Source organism: Mesoplodon densirostris, chromosome 12 (assembly GCF_025265405.1).
Source record: "Mesoplodon densirostris isolate mMesDen1 chromosome 12, mMesDen1 primary haplotype, whole genome shotgun sequence".
In the NCBI taxonomy this organism is placed as follows: Eukaryota; Metazoa; Chordata; class Mammalia; order Artiodactyla; family Ziphiidae; genus Mesoplodon; species Mesoplodon densirostris.
The window spans coordinates 33,079,090-33,104,423 of record NC_082672.1 but is presented as its reverse complement, the minus strand read 5'-3'; the positions used below and the strand labels follow the sequence as shown (position 1 = coordinate 33,104,423).

General features: G+C 39.1%; 1 protein-coding gene across 8 annotated transcripts in view; it reads left to right on the top strand.

Annotated features, from left to right (window-relative positions):
- Positions 1 to 25,334, top strand: part of L3MBTL3 (L3MBTL histone methyl-lysine binding protein 3) — a 128,236-nt gene that overhangs the window by 32,467 nt on the left and 70,435 nt on the right. For 6 of the 8 annotated variants that reach the window (XM_060114377.1, XM_060114370.1, XM_060114373.1 and 3 more), the window contains 7 exons: positions 261 to 393; positions 2,260 to 2,344; positions 3,948 to 4,039; positions 6,028 to 6,132; positions 11,589 to 11,724; positions 13,633 to 13,724; positions 16,233 to 16,384. In XM_060114377.1, coding sequence (XP_059970360.1) covers positions 261 to 393; positions 2,260 to 2,344; positions 3,948 to 4,039; positions 6,028 to 6,132; positions 11,589 to 11,724; positions 13,633 to 13,724; positions 16,233 to 16,384 — 795 coding nt within the window. The remainder of the gene's footprint in view (positions 1 to 260; positions 394 to 2,259; positions 2,345 to 3,947; positions 4,040 to 6,027; positions 6,133 to 11,588; positions 11,725 to 13,632; positions 13,725 to 16,232; positions 16,385 to 25,334) is intronic. The other 2 variants (XM_060114378.1, XM_060114376.1) reach the window with 1 other exon arrangement.

Genomic DNA, 25,334 nt, shown 5'->3' with positions numbered 1-25,334 from the left:
GTGCTGGTGCCCTTTTAAAATTATATCATTAATTACCTAATTATAATAATTAATTATATAAATTAATACATAAGCTAATTTCCACTTTCTGTCTCGACAGTGTTATACATGATGGTGGTTTGAAGTGTCTCTTATCGATGATATGTACACCATTCTCCTGGTGGTTAAATATTTTTTAAATGATTTTTGCGTTTGCTAATCAACATGCAGATATTTGATGGGTATTGTCTCCTGTCACTTTTTTGGGTTTATAAATTCAGCAGAGATCAGAAGGAAGAAAGGGACGTGGGAGAAGACAATGAGGAGGAAGATCCTAAGTGTAGTCGGAAGAAAAAGCCAAAGTTATCTCTGAAAGCGGACTCCAAAGAGGAGGAAGAGCGAGATGAGGAGACGGTTAGTACCCACAGGGCTTTTCCTTCGCGGGTAGCACCGCGGCCCAAGGCACTGGCTCTGGAGCCAGTTACCTGAGTTCACATGTTGGTTCCATGACCTTGTTTTACCATCAGGAGGTTACCCACCTGCCCTCTCTGTGTCACTGTCCTCATCTCAAGATGGGAGTTATAAATAGTAGTACCCCTTCCTCAGGGTGAAGAAGTAGGATGTTCTGGAATTTACTGCTGCAGTGAGAGCGGCACCAGGAGAACCTGCAGTTTCGCAAATTAATTTTAGACTCCTCTTGACAGCAAAATGCCAATCCCATTTTGGTAAATTGCAGACAGATATCATAAAACTAGGTGAGTAGGTATAAAATGGCAGATAAATGTCAGGTATATTTAGCTAAAACTAATTCACAGTATGCTAATTAAAACATAAACATCCCCCCTCTAAAATATTTATTAGTAACTCTATACGAAAAGAGAACTTTGAGGTCTCAAAGCATTTTCCTTAAGATCAATATTGAGCAACGATTATTGGCTAGTCACTGTTTTAGGAGTTGGGAATGCAGGGATGAATAAGACAGCAGGAAGACAGGGTTTCTTTCCTCAGGGACATTACATTCTTGTTAAGGGGACATAAAATTAACAAAATAAACCGGGGAAATATCAGCCTGTGATGAGTGCTATGCTGAGAATTACAATGGGGCATTAAGATGATCTGACTGCTTTAAGTTGGGTTATCAGTGAGGCCTCCTAGGGAGGGTGGCTTGGACAATGTGATATGAATAATAAGAAAAAAAGTTGGGAGTGAGAAGCCCTGTGGGGCAGTGGAATTGCTAGGGAAAAGACCATAAGATAAGAATGCGTGTAGCGTGTTTTGTTTAAGGAAATAAAGAAGACAAGGTAGTTGAGCCTTGAGGGCTAGGGGAGAATGGAGTAAGATGAAGCTGAAGAGTTCTGTGTGGTCCAGGGCTTTATGGTAAACCAGAGTAATGGGTTTTCACTTTATTCTGAGTATGATAGGAAGCCATTGGAAAGTTGAAGGCAGGGGAATACTTTGATGGGATTAATGTTTTAAAATGATCACTCTAGCTTTGACATGTGAGAGCAAGAGTAGAATCAAGGAAACCAGTTAGGAGTTTATTGCAGTGACTAAATAAGAGGGCTGTTTAAGATAGAAGTCAGTGGATTTGAGATAGATGCTGAAGGTAGGGTTGTCAGGGTGTGTGAGGGAAAGAGAAGAATCAGAGATAACTCTTAGCTTTTTGGCTTGAACTATTGACTGGCTAATCATGCCATTACTTGAGAATGGTAAGGCCAGAGTGGAGTATAGAATCTAGAGTCCTTTGGCCGTCGTGAGTTTGAGATTCTTATTAGACATCCACGCGAAGATCCCAAGTAGGCATCTGGATACATGAATGTGGAGCTAGGGAAGAGGTCAGGGCTAGAGATACGGATGTGTGATATTCAGCAGACAAATGATCTTTAAAACCTAGGGAGAATGATTAGATAAAGAAGAGAAGGGGATTAGGTTGCAGGAGATGTCAGCAAAGGGACTGAGAAAGAGGGGCCAGTGAGGTATGAGGGAAACCAGAACAGAGTGGTCCAGGAGCTGAAAGAAGAAAGTGTTTCAAGGAGGTGGGAGCTGTATCTGTACTATAACAGAGTGTAATTCTTGGAAATGTTCTTATTTTGTAAGGACCTCAGGCCAATAGCAACACAGTTCTCAAGTGACCTATATTCTTACTTTCTTTTAAAAGTTATGAAGTGAAATTGAAGAAGAGTCCCCCCAAAAATAATGCTTTCTGACAGCTCTCTAACTTTTCATTGGTGCCAATTTCATGAACTTTTTAAAATCATAAACTTTTCTTCCTTATTGTAGGAAAACAAACAGGATGGAAGAATCCTGAGGGGTTCGCAGAGAGCCCGAAGGAAAAGGCGAGGTGATTCGGCTGTATTAAAGCAGGGTGAGTTGATGAAAGGAAGATTTTATTTGTAACTTTATGAAGCTGAAAAGATTTCACACAGGTAGACATTTTAGTCTTAATTGTAATGCACACTATGGCAGTTAAAGGATCATTTGGGGGTTTTCTTTGATTAAATTGTGTCAATAAAAATTAGAGTTTAGAAGAAGTAGATAAGGGGGAGAAGTGGAAATTAGCAACTTTTGAGTAGTGTCAGGGCAAACTTGAGACCACTTTCCATTATTTATTTTTCCATCCAGTAGGTACTTTTACTTATGCGCTTTGACTAAAACCTCTGTTCCTATTCATTTCCTAAGGTTATAGATTTTTAAAGTTTCCTCTCAACCATGACCTCCTGAGCTGGTACCTTTTTTTTTCTTTGTTCCTCAAGGAACACTTTATTCTCATGAGGAATCTAGTCCTTTACTCTCATGAGGCCCTGCCCTGCAGTACTTGGTGGATGAACTCGCTGCCTTATTCATCGTGGGCCTTGGGTCATCTCCATAGAAGCCTCCGTGTGCCCCACTAGGCTGTATCCAAAGAAAGGACCTGCCACATCTGGCTGGCCGGTCCTCCATGTTAGGTCACTCTACTTTGCACAGTCCCGTTCTGACCTGCCAGTCACATTGTCCCTGCAAATCCAGGCCTGAACCCAGCGCTCCTCTTCCGGGTTTGGCTGCATTCCTCGCTCATTCAGCTCTTAATTGCTCAAAAAGAGTTTGAGATATTTCTACCTGTGTCAAGCACACAGCCTAACTTTTAGGTTTTGGGGGAGATGACCTTCTATCTTATGTCACTGAAATGAAAGGGAGTAAATGCTCAGTTACTCTGCACTCTGCCTCAAAAGTGTCTTTATCCTGACTCTTCCTTCCCCTTCATTTCTACTCTCAGGGCTCTGGCCCTTCTGTGACCTTGTTCCTTCAGTCATTTCCCCCCTCTTAGGTGTTCCATTTTTTTTCCTCTTCATGAGCTTCATCATTGCCTGTTGCAATCTCATCCCCAAAATACCATTCCTCCAATTTTAATACCCATCAAGCTGTTACATCCTTTCTTTCATTTTCATTTTTTGTCAAATTAATCCCAAATAAAATTGATATTTGCTGACTCCATATGTTTATCATTTATGTATTCTTTTGCTACTTCAATTTGGCCTTTGGCACCTTGATTCCCCCCCCCCTTTTTTTTTTAAATCTTGGAGAAAGATTAGCAGTCAGTCCCTAACCACTCAGTGCACTGACCTTTTCTCAGTCCTCAACTTCTTGATTCCTTAGGAAAAAAATTTTGATCATCCTGCTTCTAGAAGAAGCTCTTACTTGCTGTAGCTTCCATGGTACTGTTCTTTCTTGGCTTCCTACTACATCTTCTTCATTAACCTTAAGTTCTTCTGCTTCTTTTCTCTACACTCATACCTGGACATACACACAGTTCACTTGTTAGCTCTCATTTCTTTGGAAGAGGAGCCAGGAAAAGAGATTGAGAAATACCAGCCATGAAAGTAAGAGAAGAGCCAGGCCTGGGGATAGTTAGGGAAGTGAGAGTTCATAGTGTACCACTCTGATTTCTTAGATTTGGAAATTCTATCATTTTAGTTTCATTCGCTTTTCAGGTCTGCCTCCTAAAGGAAAGAAAGCTTGGTGCTGGGCGTCCTACCTGGAAGAGGAAAAAGCTGTGGCAGTGCCAGCAAAGCTGTTCAAGGAGGTACTGGCCCTTCTAGAAACATTGTCCATAACGCTTCTCTGGAATTGGTACTGCCGTTTCTACTGTCTGTTTAGGAAATGTGACTTGGGATAATTTCTCAAACATATTGTTTTTCATATGTGGAGGGGTGCCTCCGAGGGCAGCTAGCATTTATACGCACACCTTCCCCAGTGCCATGTGCATGAGCACACCCCACGCACACGCACGCACGTGCGTGTGCTCTTTCTTCTCAATATTTACCAGGCTTTCTCATTGATTTTAAAAGGGATGTTTCTACTACTACTGAAAAACTAGTAGATAAAGAAGAACTAGCATAAAATTTCATGTCAACATTATGTCTTTGGGAGAATAAAAATGAGTTACTGTGGTTTACATAATATCACAACAAAACATCAAAAGATGGGTTACTATATAACTATGGAAAAATATTTGATCATAAGTGATTTAAAATCAATAAAAGTAGTTCTGAGTGGGAACTGCTGTCTCTGGGCTAGACCAGGGGTCAGTAAACTTTTTCCATAAAGGACAATAGAAAATATTGTAGGCTTTATGGGGTATGTGGTCTCGGATGTAACAACTCAACTCTCTTCTTGTAATGAAAGTAGCTAGAGACAATACATAAATGAATGAACATGGCTGTATTCCAGTAAAATTTTATTTACAAAAATAGGTGGTGGGCTGGATTTGTCCCTTAGACTGTAGTTTGCTGACCCTTGGTTTAAATGATTTAATTATATTTAATCATGGTGTGTAATAAATCTGCCATCAGTACTTTGTTATATATATGTATGAACACAAGAGTTTTTAAAAAGTGGTGAGTATTCAATAAAATTTTTTTAAAAAGTGGTGAATAGTAAATGTTGGGATGATTACATCTACATTAAAATATTTAATATGTAATATTAATTGCATATGACTTGTTCTGTATAATTATTTTCTGCAACTTTGGTCCTTTGCAGAATAGACTTTTTTACAATTTTTTTTAAAAAGCTTAAATACAGCTAATTACTTGAATCAGTAATACATTCATGTGATTAAAACATGAAGGCACTATAAGAAAATTGTATGTACATATAAGCAATATATAGACAGAAATCCTCCCCTCCCTGTCTTTAACCAAATGATAACATATGTCACATACTGTTTTGGACTTTGCTTTTTTGTCTAACTTAGTTTGGAGATGATTCCATCTCAGTTCATCTAACCACTTCATCAGTCTTTTATACTGATGCGTCGTATTCCATCTTATGTTTGTTCCATAATAATGTAAGCTGCTCCCTATTGATTGACATGTATGTCATATCTGTATGTCATATATATTACATGAGTATGACACACATATATGTGTCGGTAGGGACCACCTTAAATTATTATGGAACAGATATAAGATGAAATGCTATGTATATATGGAATATATACTATATATATATATATATATATATATACACTATGTATATATGGAATATATACTATATATACATGAGTCTTTTGGTAAGTAAATGCTTTGGTGAATAACCTCGTACACCTCTCCTTTAGCACATATGTGGCTATCTCTGTTGGATAATTTCCCAAGATTAGAATTGCTGAGTCAAAGAGAATGTTCTTTTTTATGGATATCATGAGATTGCTAGAGTTTGTACAAGTTTATGTCGCTATTAGCGATGTATGTGTGCGTCTCTTTCCCTAGAGCCTTGCCAATGTGCTGTAACCAAACTTTTTGACCTTTATCAGTCTGATAGGTGAAGTATATTTTACTGTAATTTTACTTTGTCTGACTCTTATGGGGGAGATTGAGCATCTTTTTAAGCCGATAAGACATTTAAATTTCCTTTTCTGTCTCCTGTTTATAGTCTTTGTCCATTTTTCCATGAGATGACCCAGTGATCCTTTTCTTTTGGATTTTTAGGAGTTGTTTATGTATTTGGCTATATAGTCTTTATTTAAGAATGGTGATAACTCACTAAAACTGCTGTCATTTTGCATTTTAGTATCAATCTTTTCCATATAACAAAAATGGGTTTAAAGTTGGCATGAAATTAGAAGGCGTGGACCCTGAGCATCAGTCCGTGTACTGCGTCCTCACTGTGGCTGAGGTAAGCTTTGCCTCATCTTTATTTTTAAAACAAAATAGTGATTATAGGGATTTAATAATGGGAAAAGGTGCCATTTGTTGAGTGCTTACTTTATGCCAGGCACGGTGCTTAGCGTTTTGTAAACATTACCTCATTTAATCTTTGCAAGAACGCCTTTTCATCCCTGTTCTATAGATGAAGGAACTGAGGCTCAGAGAGGCTAAGTGAGGTATACAAGGCCGCACAGCTTCAAAGTAGTAGAACCAGGATTTGACCCCTGGTCTGCCTGACGCCATAGGCTTTACCATACCATGTTCCTTAACATAAGGAACAGACCAACGGATATTTATATTACTTTCAGTATTCCAAGGTATCTCTTTGAAATTTTTTGGGAAAGGATGTCCAAGTCAATTAGGCATATCTTAGTCCAATATATTACTGAAAGCTCTTAGAATTTTTTTCTTCCTTTATGTACTTGCCTCCTTCTTCTTCTCTTCCTTGAGTCAGGGGTATGTATCTTTTAAAATTTTCCTCAAAGAATAAGACCAGGATGTGTATTAGTTTTAGTTATCATAGCTTTCCTTCAGTGACTTAGTGGATTTGTAAGACGTTTGGCTCCTACACAACACAGTCTCATCTGATAGCTGGATGATGACAGTCACCATAAATAATAACATACCGTTACATAGCGTGTACCATGGGACAGATGCTGAGCTGAGTGTTTTCCATGTATTAGCTTATATAGTTCTCAGAACAACTGAGATTTATGAAAACATTCAGTAAGCATAGACTGCTTTTAAGAAGTTGGCTGTAAAAGACAAGGGAAACTTTTTAAGGGAGGGGTGTGTGTGTGTGTGTGTGTGTTTCAACACTTGGTTTTAAAGGAAATTTATTTTAGTTTGTCTAGTTTTTTTTTTTATCATTACAGTAATTAATGTTTGCTCATCCTGGAAATGTCAGGTAGTGTAAGAGTATATATAATTAAAAAAAATAGAAGTTCTGTGTCCACCCTGTTTTCCTCATTCTGTATCCCAAAGATAATGACACTTGTGAGTTCGTGGTGTTCCTTCCAGATGTTTTCTATGCATGTAAAAATATGTATAAATATATTTTTCTCTTTTTTACATGTAAGTGATATCACACATAATATTATGCAACTTGCTTTTGTGACACTGTATCTTATATATTATATTATACGTATATAATATTTTTAACCAGTGAGTAGTATTCCATTTCACTGAATTGCTGCAGTTTATCTAATTGTTCTCATATTGATGAACAACTGAGTGGTCTTCACTTTCTCATTATTACAAACAGTGCCTCTGTGAGCATCCTTTTATATTTCGGTGTTTTTTTGTTGGCCTTTGTTTTGTTTTGTTTTGTTTTGTTTTTTGCATAGTGAGTATGTCTGTAGGAGCCATCCCTAGAATTACCAGGTTGAAAGTTAAGGATGTTTACATTTTGATGCATATTGCTATTTTGTGCTCCAAAAAAGTTTATCAGTTGTTAGATTTTCACCAAGAGTGTACACGAATTTGTCTAAGCCTAAGAGATAGTTTTTTCTTTACTTTTTCTTGCTCTCTCCCTCATCCCTCCCTTTTTTTTTTTTTTTTTTTTTTTCTTTTTTTTGCGGTATGCGGGCCTCTCACTGTTGTGGCCTCTCCCGTTGCGGAGCACAGGCTCCGGATGCGCAGGCCCAGCGGCCATGGCTCACGGGCCCAGCCGCTCCGCGGCATATGGGATCCTCCCAGACCGGGGCACGAACCCGTATCCCCTGCATCGGCAGGCGGACTCTTAACCACTGCGCCACCAGGGAGGCCCCATCCCTCCCTTTTTGTTGTAATGAGAAGAGACTGGCGCGAGAGTGCTTGAATTCTGAAGAAGTCATTAGGGAGCAGAGGATTGGAAGGCTCAGAGAGAGCAGATAATTGACAAAGAAGGGATGGGAGAAGATGGGATCCAGAGTATATGAGGAGAGCCAAGCCTTCGCCAGCAGGGGAATCTCTCCTTGGGTTCTGCAGGGGAGAGCAGGAAAAGGTGGGTGTGGTGGGTGTGGGCAGGTTTGCCAGTTTGGAGACAACTTCTGGAGGTAAATCGTCAGCTGAGATTGACGATAGAGATAGTGGGATTGGTAGCTGAAGGAGAGGGAGGAGGTTTAAAAAGGCCATTGTGAAGAATGGGAGAGGGAACTGGCCAAGCACGTCTAGAAGGATTGCTGTGCAGTAGGGAGAGTGCGGTAAACAGGTACATTTGATTCACGTTATTTATGGTAGTTATATTCCGTAAATACTACTGAATCATTGCGCTTAGGGGAAATACAGGGTTAGGTTCCTGGGAGCCTCTGGTCACAACATTCTCGTCAGCCGATCAGCACTAACCTTGTTTTATGTTTCTGTGTGAAGACAACCTGTTTGTCTATTGTTGATTCGGTAACATTGAACTCATGGCCACCAGCGCTGTAACTCATGCCTGATGAAGCTTATCTGTTACACATATCTTCCCTGTCAGGCACTTGCCGGCCTTCTTGTACTTAGGAACACTACCTAGCACTTCAGTACTAGGCTTAGGGGTGGTTTTAAATAGCAAAATCACAACAAAAAGAACAAAACATGAAAAGACGTGACACTAAATAAGTAGGTAACATAAAGGACACTTGCTTGTAGGGTGAGGTACGAAACACGAAGGCAGAGCATCTTGCCTTGTTCAGCCTCAGCTAGAAACTTGCATGTTGGGTGAGTCAGATTTTTCACCACTCTGTGCATGCACGTGTCCCCAGACCCCACAAATATTATTTTGGGGTTACAAATGTATGTTATCAAGGTGAATTTGCAAATATGGAAACCATGAATAATGAGGATTGACTTTGTGTCATCTTTTTCCCTTAACACCAGTCCCTAGACCAGGTATAGGTGCAGACTGGGTGGATACTTGGGATAATGGAGTTTTGTCAGACAACATTTTAGGGCAACAATTTAATATGTTGACAAAATATTTTAAGTGACTGCTAAGGAAGGAGGCTTCAGAGAAAGGAGGATGCTATGGAGAAAGTAGAGGAATCAATGTGAGATGCTAGAGTTTTCATTGAGATTCAGAAGGAAGTGTATCAGGAGTAACTGAGTTAGCAAACTGAATGGATGTGTTAATTTAATCGTTGAAAGGCAGCGCAGTTTCTGATGGGACAGGATCCATGGGAAGAGGAAGTGCAGGGAGAAGGAGCTGCGGTATTGGCTGAGTCACCCATGTGCCTGGTGGAACTACTCAGGATGGAAAGGAAGAGAGTGAGCCAGTGCTTAGTGTGACGAGTGACAAGGGATGTTTGGGAGGTAGTATGCAGGATGATGAGGGCGAAGTGGTGCAGCCACATGGCACAGGCCTCAGAGGAGCAGGGTGGAGAACAGGCCCAGGAGCACGGTGTGGCCTGAGGCAGGAGGCCACGCTTGGGCCTCGGAGGGACGGAGAGTTGGAAAAAGAGCAGCCTCCACTTGACGGAAGGCTTCAGAGGGAAGAAGCAGATGTGCCTTTGAGCAAGGAAGCTGAGGGTGGAGGAGGCCGTTTACCAAAGGGTTTCGGAGGGCTTAAGCTATAGTAGAGAGATTATAGGGGGAGTAGTGGGAAGTTGACGGCACGGGGCAGAAGCTCAGAGCAGTATGACCCTGAAGGGTTGAAGGGATAAATTACCGAAGGGGCTTGTTTCTTAGGCATTGACCAGAGACAACTGAGGGTAAGGCAGGGTGGGCCTGCCTAGCTCCAAGGATTGTAAGAGAAGCAGCCCCTGAGCTCCTCCTTGGTATGGGATGGGTGGGGGGCAGCCACCTACCCTTCTCGAACGATCGTGCTTCTAGAGACCCCATTCTCGGCTCTGCAGGGTGTTCTTATCTCTCTAGGGGGAGTCAGCTTATTTTCACTTTTATATATGTAGCATTAATACCTTCTATTTTTTTAAATGCTAATATGTAAGATAAAATATTTAAAAATCCATCATTCCCTTTTGCCTCTTCTTTCCCACTTCTCAAAACAAATCATTGTTAATATTTGGCATCTGTCCTTCCAGACTTTTTTTTTTTTACTGTGAATTTACATATATATGTGTGTAAGTATGTATATAAATGTGTGTGCCTAAATACGTATACCTTTGTGTGTGAGTCCGTGTATGTATTTATGTATGTATGTGTGGGCATATGTATATATGTATACACACATAATAATATATGTATATATACCCACCGAAACATACATAAATACATACATGGAGTCACACGAATATAATTTTTCTCATAAAGTGAGACTCACTCTGTAAGTTTGTTCTGCCACTTGAATTCTAACAGTATGCGCTAGAGAACTCTTCATGGCAGTAACCGTACAGCTTCCTGATTACTTTGGGATTGTGAATTGCCCTGGCTCCACACTCTAATCTCAAGCTTCTTGTTCAGACTTCTGTGAGGCAGGTGCCCTGGAGTGGTTAGAGGTCTGGTGTGGCGTGTGGTTCCACTTGAACACATCTGCTGTGCTAGTGGGAAGGAGACTGAGAGGCTGAACTGTCTTGAGAGCCCAAGGCCAAGCGTGACCCAGCGAAAGCCCCATAAACCTACATAACCTTTTTTTTTTTCAACTGAGAACTCCCCCGAGTGGGGCCCTAATTTAGGCAGATATGTGGCATCAGCATTCGGCATGCGTTACATAGAGTGAGTTTTCACTGGATTCCAGGGAGCCTGTCTCATCTAAGTATGAACTGGGGAGGCTTTTCTTTCTTTCTCCCCAATCTGCTACTAGTGGAGAGGAGAATAAGTTGACTTCTCCACGTGTCTGCACCAGCCGTGGTCTGGCTGGATATCGCCGTGTGTGGAGCTTTATAAAGGACAGAGAGCTAGCACGGAGCCAGTGCACAGCAGGGCACCCACTCTGGCACCCTGCAGGAGCTGTGCACCCTGTGCTGCCGGCTCCCCTTGGTAGCATGTGCTTGTACAATGTAGGGAGTGAACAGAGAACTTGTCTGCCCGGGAGAATTGTCACCCAGGATCCATGTGCTCCTGGTGGAACTGAAGGTGATGCCAGAATGCTGTAGCTCAGCTCTTCCCAATGTGACAGCCTTTGCTTTTAGATTTTGTTATTTGTTCACTTGTTTTTGTGGCTGTTAACAAGGGTGCTTTGATTAACATAATCCATATCATACTTGATATCCATGTTAATTTATTTTTGTACATGTGCAGAAATTTCTGGATTTTTGGAGTTTTTTGGTTTCGTTTTTGTTTTTTGGTTTTTGGTTTTTTTTGCAGTACGCGGGCCTCTCACTGTTGTGGCCTCTCCCGTTGCAGAGCACAGGCTCCGGACGCGCAGGCTCAGTGGCCATGGCTCACGGGCCCAGCCGCTCTGCAGCATGTGGGATCTTCCCTGACCGGTGCACGAACCCGTGTCCCCTACATCGGCAGGCGGACTCTCATTGGTTTCGTTTTTTAATCGACCTCCTTTACCTGTTTCAGGTTTGTGGATACCGGATAAAGCTGCACTTTGATGGATATTCTGATTGTTATGACTTCTGGGTAAATGCAGATGCTCTGGATATTCACCCAGTTGGGTGGTGTGAGAAAACTGGCCACAAACTCCATCCTCCAAAAGGTATTGTCACTTTTTAATTTCACATTTTATATTCTGAAACACTTATTTTCTTACATCTTAATTTAGATTTTTAAGAATTCAGACTTTATGATTATTCAGGTGGGCCAAAATTTAAGCTTATTGTTAATGATGAAAAATGTTTATTAAAGTGAAAGAAATTTAGGGCTTCCCCGGTAGCGCAGTGGTTAAGAATCCGCCTGCCAATGCAGGGGACACGGGTTCGAGCCCTGGTCCGGGAAGATCCCACATGCCGTGGAGCATCTAAGCCCGTGCGCCATGACTACTAAGCCTGCACTCTAGAGCCCGTGAGCCACAACTACTGAAGCCCATGCACATAGAGCCCGTGCTCCGCAACAAGAGATGCCACTGCAACGAGAAGCCCGCGCACCGCAACCAAGAGTAGCCCCCGCTCGCCGCAACTAGAGAGAAAGCCCGTGCACGGCAACAAAGACCCAACACAGCCAAAAATAAATAAATTAATTAAAAATAAAATAAAATAAAGTGAAAAAAATTTTAAAAATAGAATCCTACTTAAGAGAATAAACTGTATCCGTGTACTTACTTGCATGTCACATAGCACCTGCTTGATGCTTAATTTTGACTACAGGTTTTAGCTACAGATTTCTATTTCATACACACACACAACACACGCACAAATACATCCTTGAAATATGATTGAAAAGTTAGTTCTAACATGTTTACATAGCTAAATATATTTACTGACATTTCAGTAAATAAAAAATCTTGAGAAATTATGCATTGAACTTACGTATATGAATATTTAGGAGACTGGAAAGGAGAATATAACACTGCAAATCAGTTCAGCTGGGGGTTGGACTAACAGCAGTTACTCTTTTATTATTAAATTCTTTATATTACAGTCTGCCAGTGCTTCTGTCTGTTTCATGTTTACAAAACATCCAAGAATAACAGATCCTATCTTTTTCAGTTCATCCCTAATATATTTAATAATTTCTTATTTCCTTCCTTTTCATATTACATTCAGTATTTTTTGCTTGATGTCAAAGAACCAGGTTACTAGTTTGATATCTTTGGCCTGTCTCAGGGTTATTGGGTTTTAATGGACAAGCTATCCTTTGGTTTTAAGTGAAAAATTAATGGCAGAATGGTATTTTCAGATAACTGAAGGATCAAACAGAAGCGCCTAGAAAAGATAAGGATGAAGAAGAAAATCTGTAAGCCTTTGTGTAAATTGGCCTGTTATATATGGTGAATTATTAGCTGTTCCTTTCACACCAGCCTCTGGACTTTGATGGAAGTAGAAGAGAGCACATGAGTAGATAAAATTAAATGCTCAGTTTCCTTTTTGAAGAAAATGTTGGCTTTACCAGCATTAAACGTGAAATTGTGAAAATTAAGACAAGGACATTTCCATTATTGTAATTTGCCAGCATGCTTACTTCATAAATCTTGAATTGTCATTCTTGTGGTGACAGGCCAGAAAGATTTTATCTGTTGTTATTACCATTTTTTCCAGCTTCCCACTTGTTCCTACAAGTTAGTCTCCCAGAGTAGAACGGGTGAGGGAAAAACAAAGAACTCAACTACTCTAGCTCACTGCTGAGGAATTCTACCTAAATACTGGTAGAAATGGTCTGGTAATAAAAAGAAGTCCATCTGAGTATAATATATGTTTGCTTTCTTACACCTTTTCTTTTCATCCATTACCATTCATTCAGAATTGAAAAAAATAATATAATTTGTTGGAAATAAATACCCTGTGTATAAAAATACATAGATATAAATTCTGAGTCAAATACTGTCTATTTAAAGGGTCACCTGATTGCTTGATTTTGGCATGTTGGAGTTACAGATAAAAGTAGGAGGGGAAAGCTAAGTGTGAAATATTTTGGTATTTTACTGTGTGTTTATATGTGCTTACCCTAGGGTATAAAGAAGAAGAATTTAATTGGCAGGCTTATCTCAAGACATGCAAAGCTCAGGCTGCTCCCAAGTCATTATTTGAAAATCAGAATATAGTAAGTACCTCCAAAATACTTTTCCTTTCACAGGAAGTGGCTTTTGTGTGTTTCACTAGATAAATTAAGGGATAACAAGAAACTATAATACATTTTATAGCTTTGGTAAATACAGTGCTCTTATCTTAATTAAACTTTAAAATTAGCTTAAAATCATCATGAATAAATATGTTTTTAGCCATAACATGGCTGTCTTTTTTTGTTAAGTAATAAAAGGCAACATAGTATAAAACCTAGGTATAATTTACAATTAAGGTGCATAAGAAAAATTGTGACATTTCATTGTTACTGTCACTTGGCTTTAGGAGTGCTGTTCAAATGGGATTCACATGGTGAGATGCATGTGGCCCCATTTAGATTTGCACGCTAGAGACTATCATTTAAATCTTCTCTCCAGCTTCTAGCTCTGTTCCGCAGTGTAACAGAAGCCAAGTCTGGATGTGTTTGTATTTTCTACTTCTTGACCTGTTGGCCTCTCTGAGGAGGCCTGATATGTTAGTCTTCTTCCCTGCCCCAGTTCTGATCTCATTGGAAAGAACAGAGAGCAAGCAGGTGGAAAACCAAAGTCTCATCTTTATAGTTGGTAAGGGCTCAGTTGGAGTACATGCATGGCCTGTATCTGCTGGCAGATGAGTTTCTTGATTCTGAGCCCTGGGGTTGAAGAGATTTACTGGCCCTTCCTGCCTCACCAGCCAAGCCCAGGAGCACTGGACCAGGGCAGACTACCCTCTTGCAGGACAGCTCTTGCTCCTAGAGGGGCAGAGTGGAGACTGTTATGCCCTGTAGGCCAGCTTACTCTTAAAGGTGTGACCAGTTCCTCTTTCCAGATTCACCAGTTAGGGACAGTGAGTGAGAGCGTAGAGAGAGACAGTCATGTTTCACTAGGGATTCCCTCCAAATAAATATCAGGAGTGGGGAAAAACCTTCTTACACTCCAAATACCCTCATTTAGGAAATGACATTAACCGGGTGTTTTGAGGGCATCAGTCACGGCTGAAACACTGTCTAACCAAATTGTGAACATAACCCAGATTGAGTTAGAGAACTGGAGAGGGGTGTGTGTGTGTGTGTGTGTGTGTGTGTGTGTGTGTGTGTGTGTGCATTTAGGTAATTAATAGAGATAATAAGCAGGGTTATTATTTTTAAATGTCTTAATTGAGAGGATAGCTTAATTGCTGAAATGTTAATACCGCGTAGTCATTCAGCATCATTCTCTGTCAAGACAAGGAAGGAAGATCAGTCAGGTGGAAAACTCAGCAGCCTGCTTGCTGTCACTGCTCCAAAGTTTCCTAATCCTTGTCTGGTTCTCTGGTGATGAGTTCAGTCAGGGATTTGATCCACTGCCTTGAGCCATCGTCTTAAATTCTGTGCATTGCTAGCACAAAACTTAATCTTGGGCTGTGTGTTCGGTATCTAAGAGGCAATTAATTTTTCTATTTCTAGATTCCTCTACCTCAGAATACTCAAATATTTATGGTCAGAACACTGATAAATAATTTCAGGGCTTAAATATGTAGTAACAGTATCTGTGTAGCATTAGTGCCTGATCCTTCGACTCAGACGGAACTTCACTCTAACATATTCAGACACATGGCTGTCCACGTTTTTCTAATGATAGCTGTATAATTATAGTAAAAAGAGAGATAACATCTACTTTGCTTAAAGTGATTAGAATAGTATCTGTGCGCTTCAGTCTGGACAGAAGGATTTTTTTTAGAAGGGCTGAAATGATTTGTAATGTGTTGTGATCGATATAACTGATATTCAGTTACTTCTCTGAGATTCGGATACTTTTCCTCACAAAAGATTGTAAGGAATGTTTACACCTGCAGCACCTCAAGCACTAAGTCTTACTGAACTTATTATTGTCTTAGTTTCATGTCCCAGATGGCTGCTAATCTGTGGATTTCCTTATATTGCAAACTATTTTGAATGGCTGTATGTGTTAACAGCCAGTTCTTTTCGTGCTATTGTGAATAATATCTGTATTGTTGAATCAAAGTTGTAATAATTTGTAGCCTTTTGTATAGGAAGATGACCTACTTTTCAATAGAGTACTCTTTTGAAAGACCTTTTCAGAAGTGGGAGTGAATTTATACTGACTTACACACATTTTTAACTTAAGTGCTTATTTTGTGTGAAATAATTCTCATTGTTAAGTCTGTAATAAAGGAAAAGAAAAACTGAAAGTAAACTCTACAGTAAATAAAACTTGCCTAACTCATGTAGTCATCTAAAGTATCAAGTCACATGTTAAACTTAATTAACTTTGCGAGGTTGTGGGTGCGTAAGTTTTAAAGGTCCAGATAGTTAATTGGGTGTAGCAACAGGGCATTTTCCTTATTGCTGCTTGTTGGAAAGCAACTCTGCTGTAAAAGTGGTTCATGATTTTTAAATTATGTGAATACAGTTGATGGATGCCAGGCCTTCAGGCAGAGGTGCAGAGAGGGTGCAGGTCCTTGCTGTTAAGTGTGTGCTTATCTCTAATTAAATCTGTATGTTTCATAGACAGTGATCCCATCAGGCTTTCGAGTTGGAATGAAGCTTGAAGCTGTAGACAAAAAGAACCCTGCATTCATCTGTGTTGCTACGGTAACAGATATGGTGGACAATCGTTTCCTCGTACATTTTGACAACTGGGATGAGAGCTATGACTATTGGTGAGACATTTTTTCCATTGCTGTGTGCTTTATTAATTGAGTGTTTATCCAAGTACATGATTTAAAAACAGTAATAATGCAAAGCGTATGACTAAAGTAACAGTGCTCTGGCCCACTCTTTCCCATTTCAGATTTTTAACTTTTTACCTGTTCCATATGGCATATATTTCTAAATAACATCCTTTAATTCTACTTCGTGATTTGTATTTTAGTTGACTTCCTCCTGTGGAAGTGCAATTCATACCACACTCCCAACAGACACTCACACATGACTGTATGCACAGACTCACACTTCCCCTTCATCTCATTTTTCAGGAAAATATTTTAATCTTCCTTTCATGTTTTCATGCCCAGGAGCTAACTTAACTATTTATAATTGCTGAATACAAATTCTTAATTGAGGAATATTGTTTTTAATCCTTATGGGTGTTGACTATACTACATAAAGTGGTAGGAGCAACATAATTATAAAATTACATAATCATAAAATAATTATAATAAAACCATGAGATTTTGATTAAGCAATTGAAATAATGACTTTTCATACCAAATTCATGTTCATTGATGAAACTACAGTTCAGTTTGCTGGTGAACGTCATTTCTGCAGTTTAGTTCCTTCTGCAGAATACTTAACAATGAGAAGTGACAGACATCTTTATAAAATAAGGCTAATGTTACAGTAGCAAATGGAGTTTAGTTTATATAAATGTAGCTCAGTTTCAGGAAAGCTTGATTCCTGTCTTTTTCAGTATGTGTATATTTAAATATTCAGTAGAGCCATCAATAATTTCTATTAATCCTCAAATTGGATTCTCAGACAGGCATCAGTTTTACTTGCATTGTTTTAAAAAAGGAGAGACAGTGAAAGCCATTTGCTATTCAGACTTTTAAACGGTGAATTTTAAAAATCTGAATTACATGTTACATATGGTTTTCACAGAAGTTTTTTTTTTTTTTTTTTCCGGTATGCGGGCCTCTCACTGTTGTGGCCTCTCCCGTTGCGGAGCACAGGCTCCGGATGCGCAGGCCCAGAGGCCATGGCCCACGGGCCCAGCCGCTCCGCGGCATATGGGATCCTCCCAGACCGGGGCACGAACCCGTATCCCCTGCATCGGCAGGCGGACTCTCAACCACTGCGCCACCAGGGAGGCCCCTCACAGAAGTTTTTAAAGTAGTTCCGTGATCACATCGCATAGAGTCAAGTCCTTGTCAATATTTTAGTATGTTTAACCCAGCTTTTTTCTGCAGAGCATAATTTTCCTCATAGGATATCTTTTTATTCACTTTGCAATCAAATTTATTATTGAAACATAAACCATTTCAAGTATATACAAAAGTGAGAATAATAGAGTGACCCTCCTGCAGCCATTACCTACCTCCAGCAGTTACCAATTTACATCAGTCTTCTTTCCTGTGTTTTCCTACTCCTAAATTCCCAACACCAGGATTGCTTTGAAGCAAATTCCAGATACCATGGCATTTCATCTGTGAATGTCTCTTCTAAACATATTCTTTTTTTTTCAAATATATAAAGTTATAAATGGCATAATGTCACTAACACACTTAAACATTCTCCCCCAATTGTCTTGGTTTTCTTGCTTCCTTGCTTGCTTGCAAGCAAGGTCCAAATAAGATGCACATTTTATGATCGCTTTGATGTTTCTCTTGATCAATTTTAATTTATAGATTCCTATTCCTCCATCATTGTCTTCCCCTTGTAACTTTTATTGAAGAAACCAGGTTGTTTTTCCTGTTGAGTCTCCCACATTCTGGGTTTGGTGATTGAATCCTCATCGTATTTCTCACCATGTTCTTCTCTTCTTCGTATTTTCTGCAAACTGGTGGTTTTTGTTTCATTTAAAATTATGTGTACCTATCTTGAGTGAGTGAATAGATGAGAAAACTGTAAATTTAGAAATATTGTAATCTGTCCTGGGAGGAACATATTTCTCCCTTCTGTGTTTGATGTGCTGTGATGGTGGCAGTACCAACTTGATGACTAGGATCCAGTCCTTTTATTAATAAAGGATACTTTAAAGCAGTAGTTAGAATTTGTTGAAATGAGAGCTTTCTGTTTTTAAAGGTCTGATTCATTTAGGGAGAATTTTTTTTAGAGCTTTTGCCTGATTTAAACAAAATGGGTGGATGTTAGTTTCAGTTATTTTTGTGGTCTTATAAGTATTACAGGGTTTAAAAGTTAAGTTGCTTATTTGACGTAAGATGCATTTCCTTTAAAAACATTCTTCTGGAAAAAAGTAATGAGGAATTCTAGAAGAATTTGTCACATTTTTCTTTGATGGAAAATGCCTAGGGACTAGGAAGCATCCTGGTTTCTTATTAGAAAGAGCAGGGGGAAAAACTGATCTCTTTCAGCTCTGATTTTGCACTCTTATGAGCACAACCAAATTATTTTTTAGAATGGAATGTACTTTGAGGATATACTTCTAACTCTTGAAGTTATATTTTGTTAATTGTCAGAAAAAGAATAACGGTGTGTTCTCTGCCTCAATATACAATTAAGGCACATTGAAAATTGCTTAAGTGTACTGGAATTTCTCCAGCCTTATTAAATATTATGTTCTTTGATCTTCGAATTTTGGAATGGTTTGTATCTGCATGAATTACTTAGGTATGTAATTGAGGATACAAATTGGATTGCTTTCCCAATTTAAAATAGTTTGGAAATGAGATTTTTTTCCCTTTGAATTGGACAGTGATCTTATCTCTTTTTACCTTAGTGGGAATTTGAAAGCGCTCACGCACGCATGCACACACACGCGTGCGCACACACACACACACACACTTGTGGTACTGCATGTTTAATTGCAGTAAAACATTTCTTCCTTCCAAAGAGGAGTGCTACGTGGGATTTAAATGTATGTAGGATTGAAGTAGTTTTTAATGAAAGGAAATAATATACGTGTATTAGAATAATGATTGGTTTACCTCTGGGTTTCCTCTGTGCTTTTATTACCGGTAGTTGGTAGTCGTTTAATTCTATCCCCTTGACAGTGATTAGACTTAGGAATAATCCTAAATATCACAGAATTTTGGAATACTGGAAAGAACTTTAAGGATGGCAGAAGGAAAGCCCTCCCAGTGAGGATGCCACCATCCTCCCGGAGCAGCGTGTGGCCTCTTTCCTTCAATCATCTTCCGATGCCTGAAGGCTGGGCTCCACAATGAGGAGTCACCCCCTCTCTTCCCTCAGGCCCTGGGAAGGAATCTTGCTTTTAAGAAATGTTATTTTCGGAATAGATACATGTATTTGTATAACCGAATCAATCGCTTTGCTGTGCACCTGAAACTAGCACAACATTGTTAATTAACTATACTCCAATATAAAATAAAAAGTTAACAAAATAATAATAATAAATAATAGCAATATGTGACCCAACCCCACCCCCCAAAAAATGTTATTTTCACGTGACCTGTCTTTTGGGAACCAGGAAGCCATGACAACAGGACTTAGGCGACTGTTGACTAGCATGAGGTTGCCACTTCAGCCGTCTTTGAATTTCAGTCCAATATCCCAGTGAATTAGGCTGAAAAATCATCAAACAGATCTATGAAAAAGAGAAGCATTGAGTTAGTGAATTAGAACAAATATGGGGCTGGGGCCTTTTACTGTTGTTTCCAAGTGGATTGCAAACTTCTTCTAATTTTTTTTAGAGATGGGGCTCTTTCACATTTGTACATTGAGAGTGATACTAGTTTTATGTGTCTCCCCAAAATGATGTTGAAAAGCTGCATTGTGTTGTCAGTTTCTTAGAGCATTGTCAAAGTTAACAGGTTTGTCATCAACCATTAAATTTGGAAAGCAACCCTTGATGGTGGTGATGAGTCACAGAGATGACAGGGACCTAGGTAGCTCTGCACTTCAGTCTTGAGGGGCTCAGTGTCTGGGAACGGAGAGAAACACACTACTGTCTTGGCTGCAGAGTTGATGGTGGTTAGTGCTTAATAGAGCCAACTGCTTGCTGTCTCTGGTGGCAAATGGAAGGAAAGACTGACTCACTGGAGGGTTCTCGGGGAGGTCTTCCTGGGGACATGGGATTTGAACTGGACCATGAGGAATGATAGGAATTAGTACTTAGATGTTGGGATGAAATATTCCCGGAAAGCACTGCTTATGTTTAAGCCCATGGGGCAAAAATGGTATGTTTGGGATATGGCAGCCCAGGGATTCAGTAAGTGACTTAACTCCTCGAAGCTTTAGTTGCCCCCTTTGCAGAAAGGATTAATAGTCCCTATCTCACAAGGTAGTGTGAGGATTAAAATAAGAATTTTAGAAACAGAAACCAGTTTGCAAAAGGTTAAAGAGATAGCTGTAAATGACATCAAGCAGAGAAGTTTGGCCCTGAAGGTGAAAGTGGATTATTGCCTGAGGGGGACTCAACCCTTAAGGAGGGTTTCCTGTACACAGAGAGTGTTGAGCTGAAGGAAGGAAGCCACTGTAGAGGGAGAGGGGAGATATCTGAGACTGAATAATTGAGGATACCGTGTCCTGTAGGAGGGGCTAGCCTTGGGAAGAAATATGCTTTATTCTCACTCACGGAGGAAGTGAAGACATGAAAGGAAAATTGACGCTAGAGTGATGAGGTGGCACCTCCTTTATCTTTTCCTAGTAGTCACTGTGTTAGTGAAATCAGGTTTTAATCTTGAAGCAAATTATGAATATTGAAAACAGCCACTGTGGGGAATGGGTTTGGAAATGAATTAGGGATGGAAAGGAGAACTATGATGACTCCGTATGATGAGGTTTGGGGTTTAGTAGTAAAACAGAGTGTTGGAAGCCCTGAAGAGTTAGCACAGAGTGGGAGCCAGGAAAGTGGGCCCTGGGAAATAAATTGACAGTCATCATGCTCTGGATTTAGGGAGTGAGAGAAGCCAAGTGTGCTGTATTTCTTCAAAGAATCTAAACCATTGCTTGAATGAAGACTTTGAGGTTTTCCTTAAGTGAGTGTCTTGAAATGTTCTTGTTTGACTCTCTGCCGAGATCTGGGGAGCCCAGCATGTGTGCCTTACTTTCGTTTAGCTTTTGGCTGTGACTGATAGAACCAGGGTCCCTTTCTTTTTAACCCAAAATTGCTTAACCTCTCAGTGTTTCCATAAAATGAGGATCTTAATGTTTGCTCGCTTTATATTACAAACATGGTCTTTTCATGAATTATTACTTTTGTAATAATACCAGTCTAGGTCTGATTGGATCTTAGCAGCCTTCATAAATAATTTGCACTTACTTGTGAAGTGGACTTAAAAAAATTTTTTTTTGGAGATGGAGTTCTTTAACAATACACATAAAAACCCCAAAGAAAGAAAGGAAAGGCACAGGGAGCAACGATTTGCCAAACTTTTCACCATTAGTTGTTCTTCAATATATTTTTTCTTGGTTACATTTCTGCTTCTGAACACTAGATGGGACTAAGAGATGACTTGTGTTTCAATAGTAACAAAGGATTTCACAGCCTTCCAACTTCTGAAGGAAGTGTTGTTTGTCTATTGAGGAGCTATAAGTAAACTAGATAAAAATAGGGCTATTTTTATTTTCATTATTGAGACGGTTTCCTGGTTTATTTTAGACGGTGACTTTGATCAATATTTAAATAATATTGAAACCTTAATAAGATTCAGGCAGTACAGGAATGAATGGCCAAGATACGCTACAGTATTTCCCTTACTTACAATTTATAGAGAAATCCAGTAAAATCAAGAGTTAATTATGTCTTATGCTTGTATTTCAGTCAACATGAACCTGACAGATAATTAGAAGTACTTGATAGTTGTCTTAAATTGGGAAGGAAAAAATTAAAGTATTATATACTTATTTTTTCATTTTTAAGGATCCCTATATCAATTAACAGCTTTCCCGAGAATAAAATAAAAATTTCCCTAAAATAAAGTCTGCATCATTATTAATAATCCATAACCAAATAATTGTCTAGGAAAGAATAGTACAGCTGGAAATCGAGCTCCATAGTTTTGCTTATACAATTTATAATAACGCCTCGGAAGGAATTGGGTATTAAAATATCTTTTATGAAAGTGTATAGTGTAAGAAATGTACCAATTGCCATATGAACTGGGCGGCATTATGTCTTCCTTTCACATTTCTAAAATAATGACATACACGTACACATGTAACCCTATATAGATTAAGAAAAGTAATAGTGTAAGGGAGGGTGGGTAGGAGATATTCAATAAGTGAATAAAAACCTTCAACTATAAATTTAAAGGTATTTTCTACTGAAATAATTTTGAGAAAAATCAGCATTAAATTGGGGTTCCATCAGCTCATCTTGTGTTACTGGTCAGAGCTGCTCACTTGGAAAGATTGACTTGGAAAGTGGTGACTGGATGTTAGTTCACTTACAACATTTCCTAGAAAATTCTCTGTAGTCTGTTAAGTGTGCAATAGCATTATGTCTAAAAAAGCAATGTATATACCTTAATTAAAAAACACTTTATTGATAAAAAATGCTAACCATCTTCTGACAACACAGGATTGCCACAAACCTTCAATTTGTAAAAAACGTGATCTTTACAAAGCACAGTAAAGCAAAGTGAAATAAGGTGAAGTATGCCTGGTGTAGAATAACTTCAGTCTTTAATATGCCAATGATGTAGTTTGTAAATCTCTAAGAGGGAGATGTGTTATTTTCCTTAAATATTTGATCATAGGGTCCTGACGTTATTTTTAAACTTCAAGATTCCTATCATCTTTGAGAACACAGATGGGAAATGTTCTACCAACTTTTTTTTTTTAAGGTTTTAATTGTAATATGCCTCTAGATGCTTGTATATTTTGTAATACTGTTATAACTACTCCCTTGTAAGTATAGCCTCTACTTCCTTATATTGTGTTTGCCTGGCAAAATCCCAATTCTGGTTGAATCTGACTTTCTGCCTACTCTCTGCCTGTGCCTGAGCAGTTGAATATAGCTGGAGAAAGACGCAACATGCTGACTGGCCTAACTCACTTTCATGACTGCTAACCTCAACGGGGCCCTTAGTCCTGCCCCGTAATCCTGCTACATGTCCTTGTCTATTCTTCCAGTAAATTTCACTCCCCTTTTTATTCCCTCAAATCTTTCACAACCCCTCTCGTTTTCTCCCACTCAGTTGGTAAGCTTGCTTCCTGTATCACTGACAAAATAGACATGGTCAGAAGAGAGGTCCACATGCTCCCACCATGTTGTCTCCCCACCTTTCTGATCTCTATGGAAGCTTCTCTCTAACTGTGCGTGATGTCCCCCTGCTCTCACGCTTTTCTGTTCCCTCGCACAGAGTGAGTTCTCTTCTGCATTGATAGGTCATCCCTCTCTTTTGAATTATTCCTACGGTACCCAATCAGGAGAAAGGATTTTTGTTTGTTTTGATAGTTGCTGTAGCCCTAGCACCTAGAACAGTGCCCTGATCATGGTAGTCGCTCAGCATATATGTCTTGAATAAATGAAGTAATATTTCCCATCTTTTAAAAAAAAGTTTTATTTTGAAGTAATTCCAAACTTAATGTGCAGAGATTTCCATATATGCCTAATCCAGCTTCCCCTAAGTATGTCCCAAATTTAAAAAAATCCAACAACCTCCCTTTTTCTAATTTCTCATTTCTCTTCTTCCTTTTAAAACACAACCCCTTAAATGTATTTTCTGAGTTAGCTATTCCCATCTCCTTCCACTCTCTCTCTCTCTTTTTTTCCCCCCCCCGGCTTTCCATTTTATTTATTTATTTACTTACTTACTTATTTATTTATTTTTATACAGCAAGTTCTTATTAGTTATCTGTTTTATACACATTAGTATATATATGTCACTCCCAATCTCCCAATTCATCCCATCACCACCACCACTGCCCCCCAATTTCCCCCCTTGGTGTCCATATGTTTTTTCTCTACATGTGTGTCTCTGTTTGTGCCTTGCAAACTGCTTCATCTGTACCATTTTTCTAGATTCCACATATATGCGTTAATATATGATATTTGTTTTTCTCTTTCTGACTTACTTGACTCTGTATGACAGTCTCTAGATCCATCCATGTCTCTACATATGACCCAATTTCATTCCTTTATATGGCTGAGTAATATTCCATTGTATATATGTACCACATTTTTATCCATTCATCTGTCGATTGACATTTAGGTTGCTTCCATGACCTGGCTATTGTAAATAGTGCTGCAATGAACACTGGGGTACATGTGTCTTTTTGAATTATGGTTTTCTCTGGGTATATGCCCAGTGGGATTATGGGTCATATGGTAATTCTATTTTTAGTTTTTTAAGGAACCTCCATACTGTTCTCCATGGTGGCTGTATCAATTTACATTCCTACCAACAGTGCAAGAGTGTTCCCTTTTCTCCACATCCTCTGCAGCATTTGTTATTTGTAGATTTTCTGATGATACCCATTCTAATTGGTTTGAGGTGATACCTCATTATAGTTTTGATTTGCATTTCTCTAATAATTAGTGATGTTGAGCAGCTTTTCATGTGCTTCTTGGACATCTGTATGTCTTCTTTGGAGAGATATCTATTTAGGTCTTCTGCCCATTTTTTGATTGGGTGGTTTGTTTTTTTAATATGGAGCTGCATGAGCTGTGTATATATTTTGGAGATCAGTCCTTTGTCTGTTGATTCATTTGCAGGTATTTTCTCCCATCTGAAGGTTGTCTTTTCATCTTGTTTGTAGTTTCCTTTGCTGTGCAAAAGCTTTGAAGTTTCATTAGGTCCCATTTTTTATTTTTGTTTTTATTTCCATTACTCTAGGAGGTGGATCAAAAAAGATCTTGCTGTGATTTATGTCAAAGAGTGTTCTTCCTATGTTTTCCTCTAAGAGTTTTATAGTGTCTGGTCTTACATTTAGGTCTTTAATCCATTTTGAGTTTATTTTTGTATATGGTGTTAGGGAGTGTTCTAATTTCATTCTTTTACTTGTAGCTGTCCAGTTTTCCCA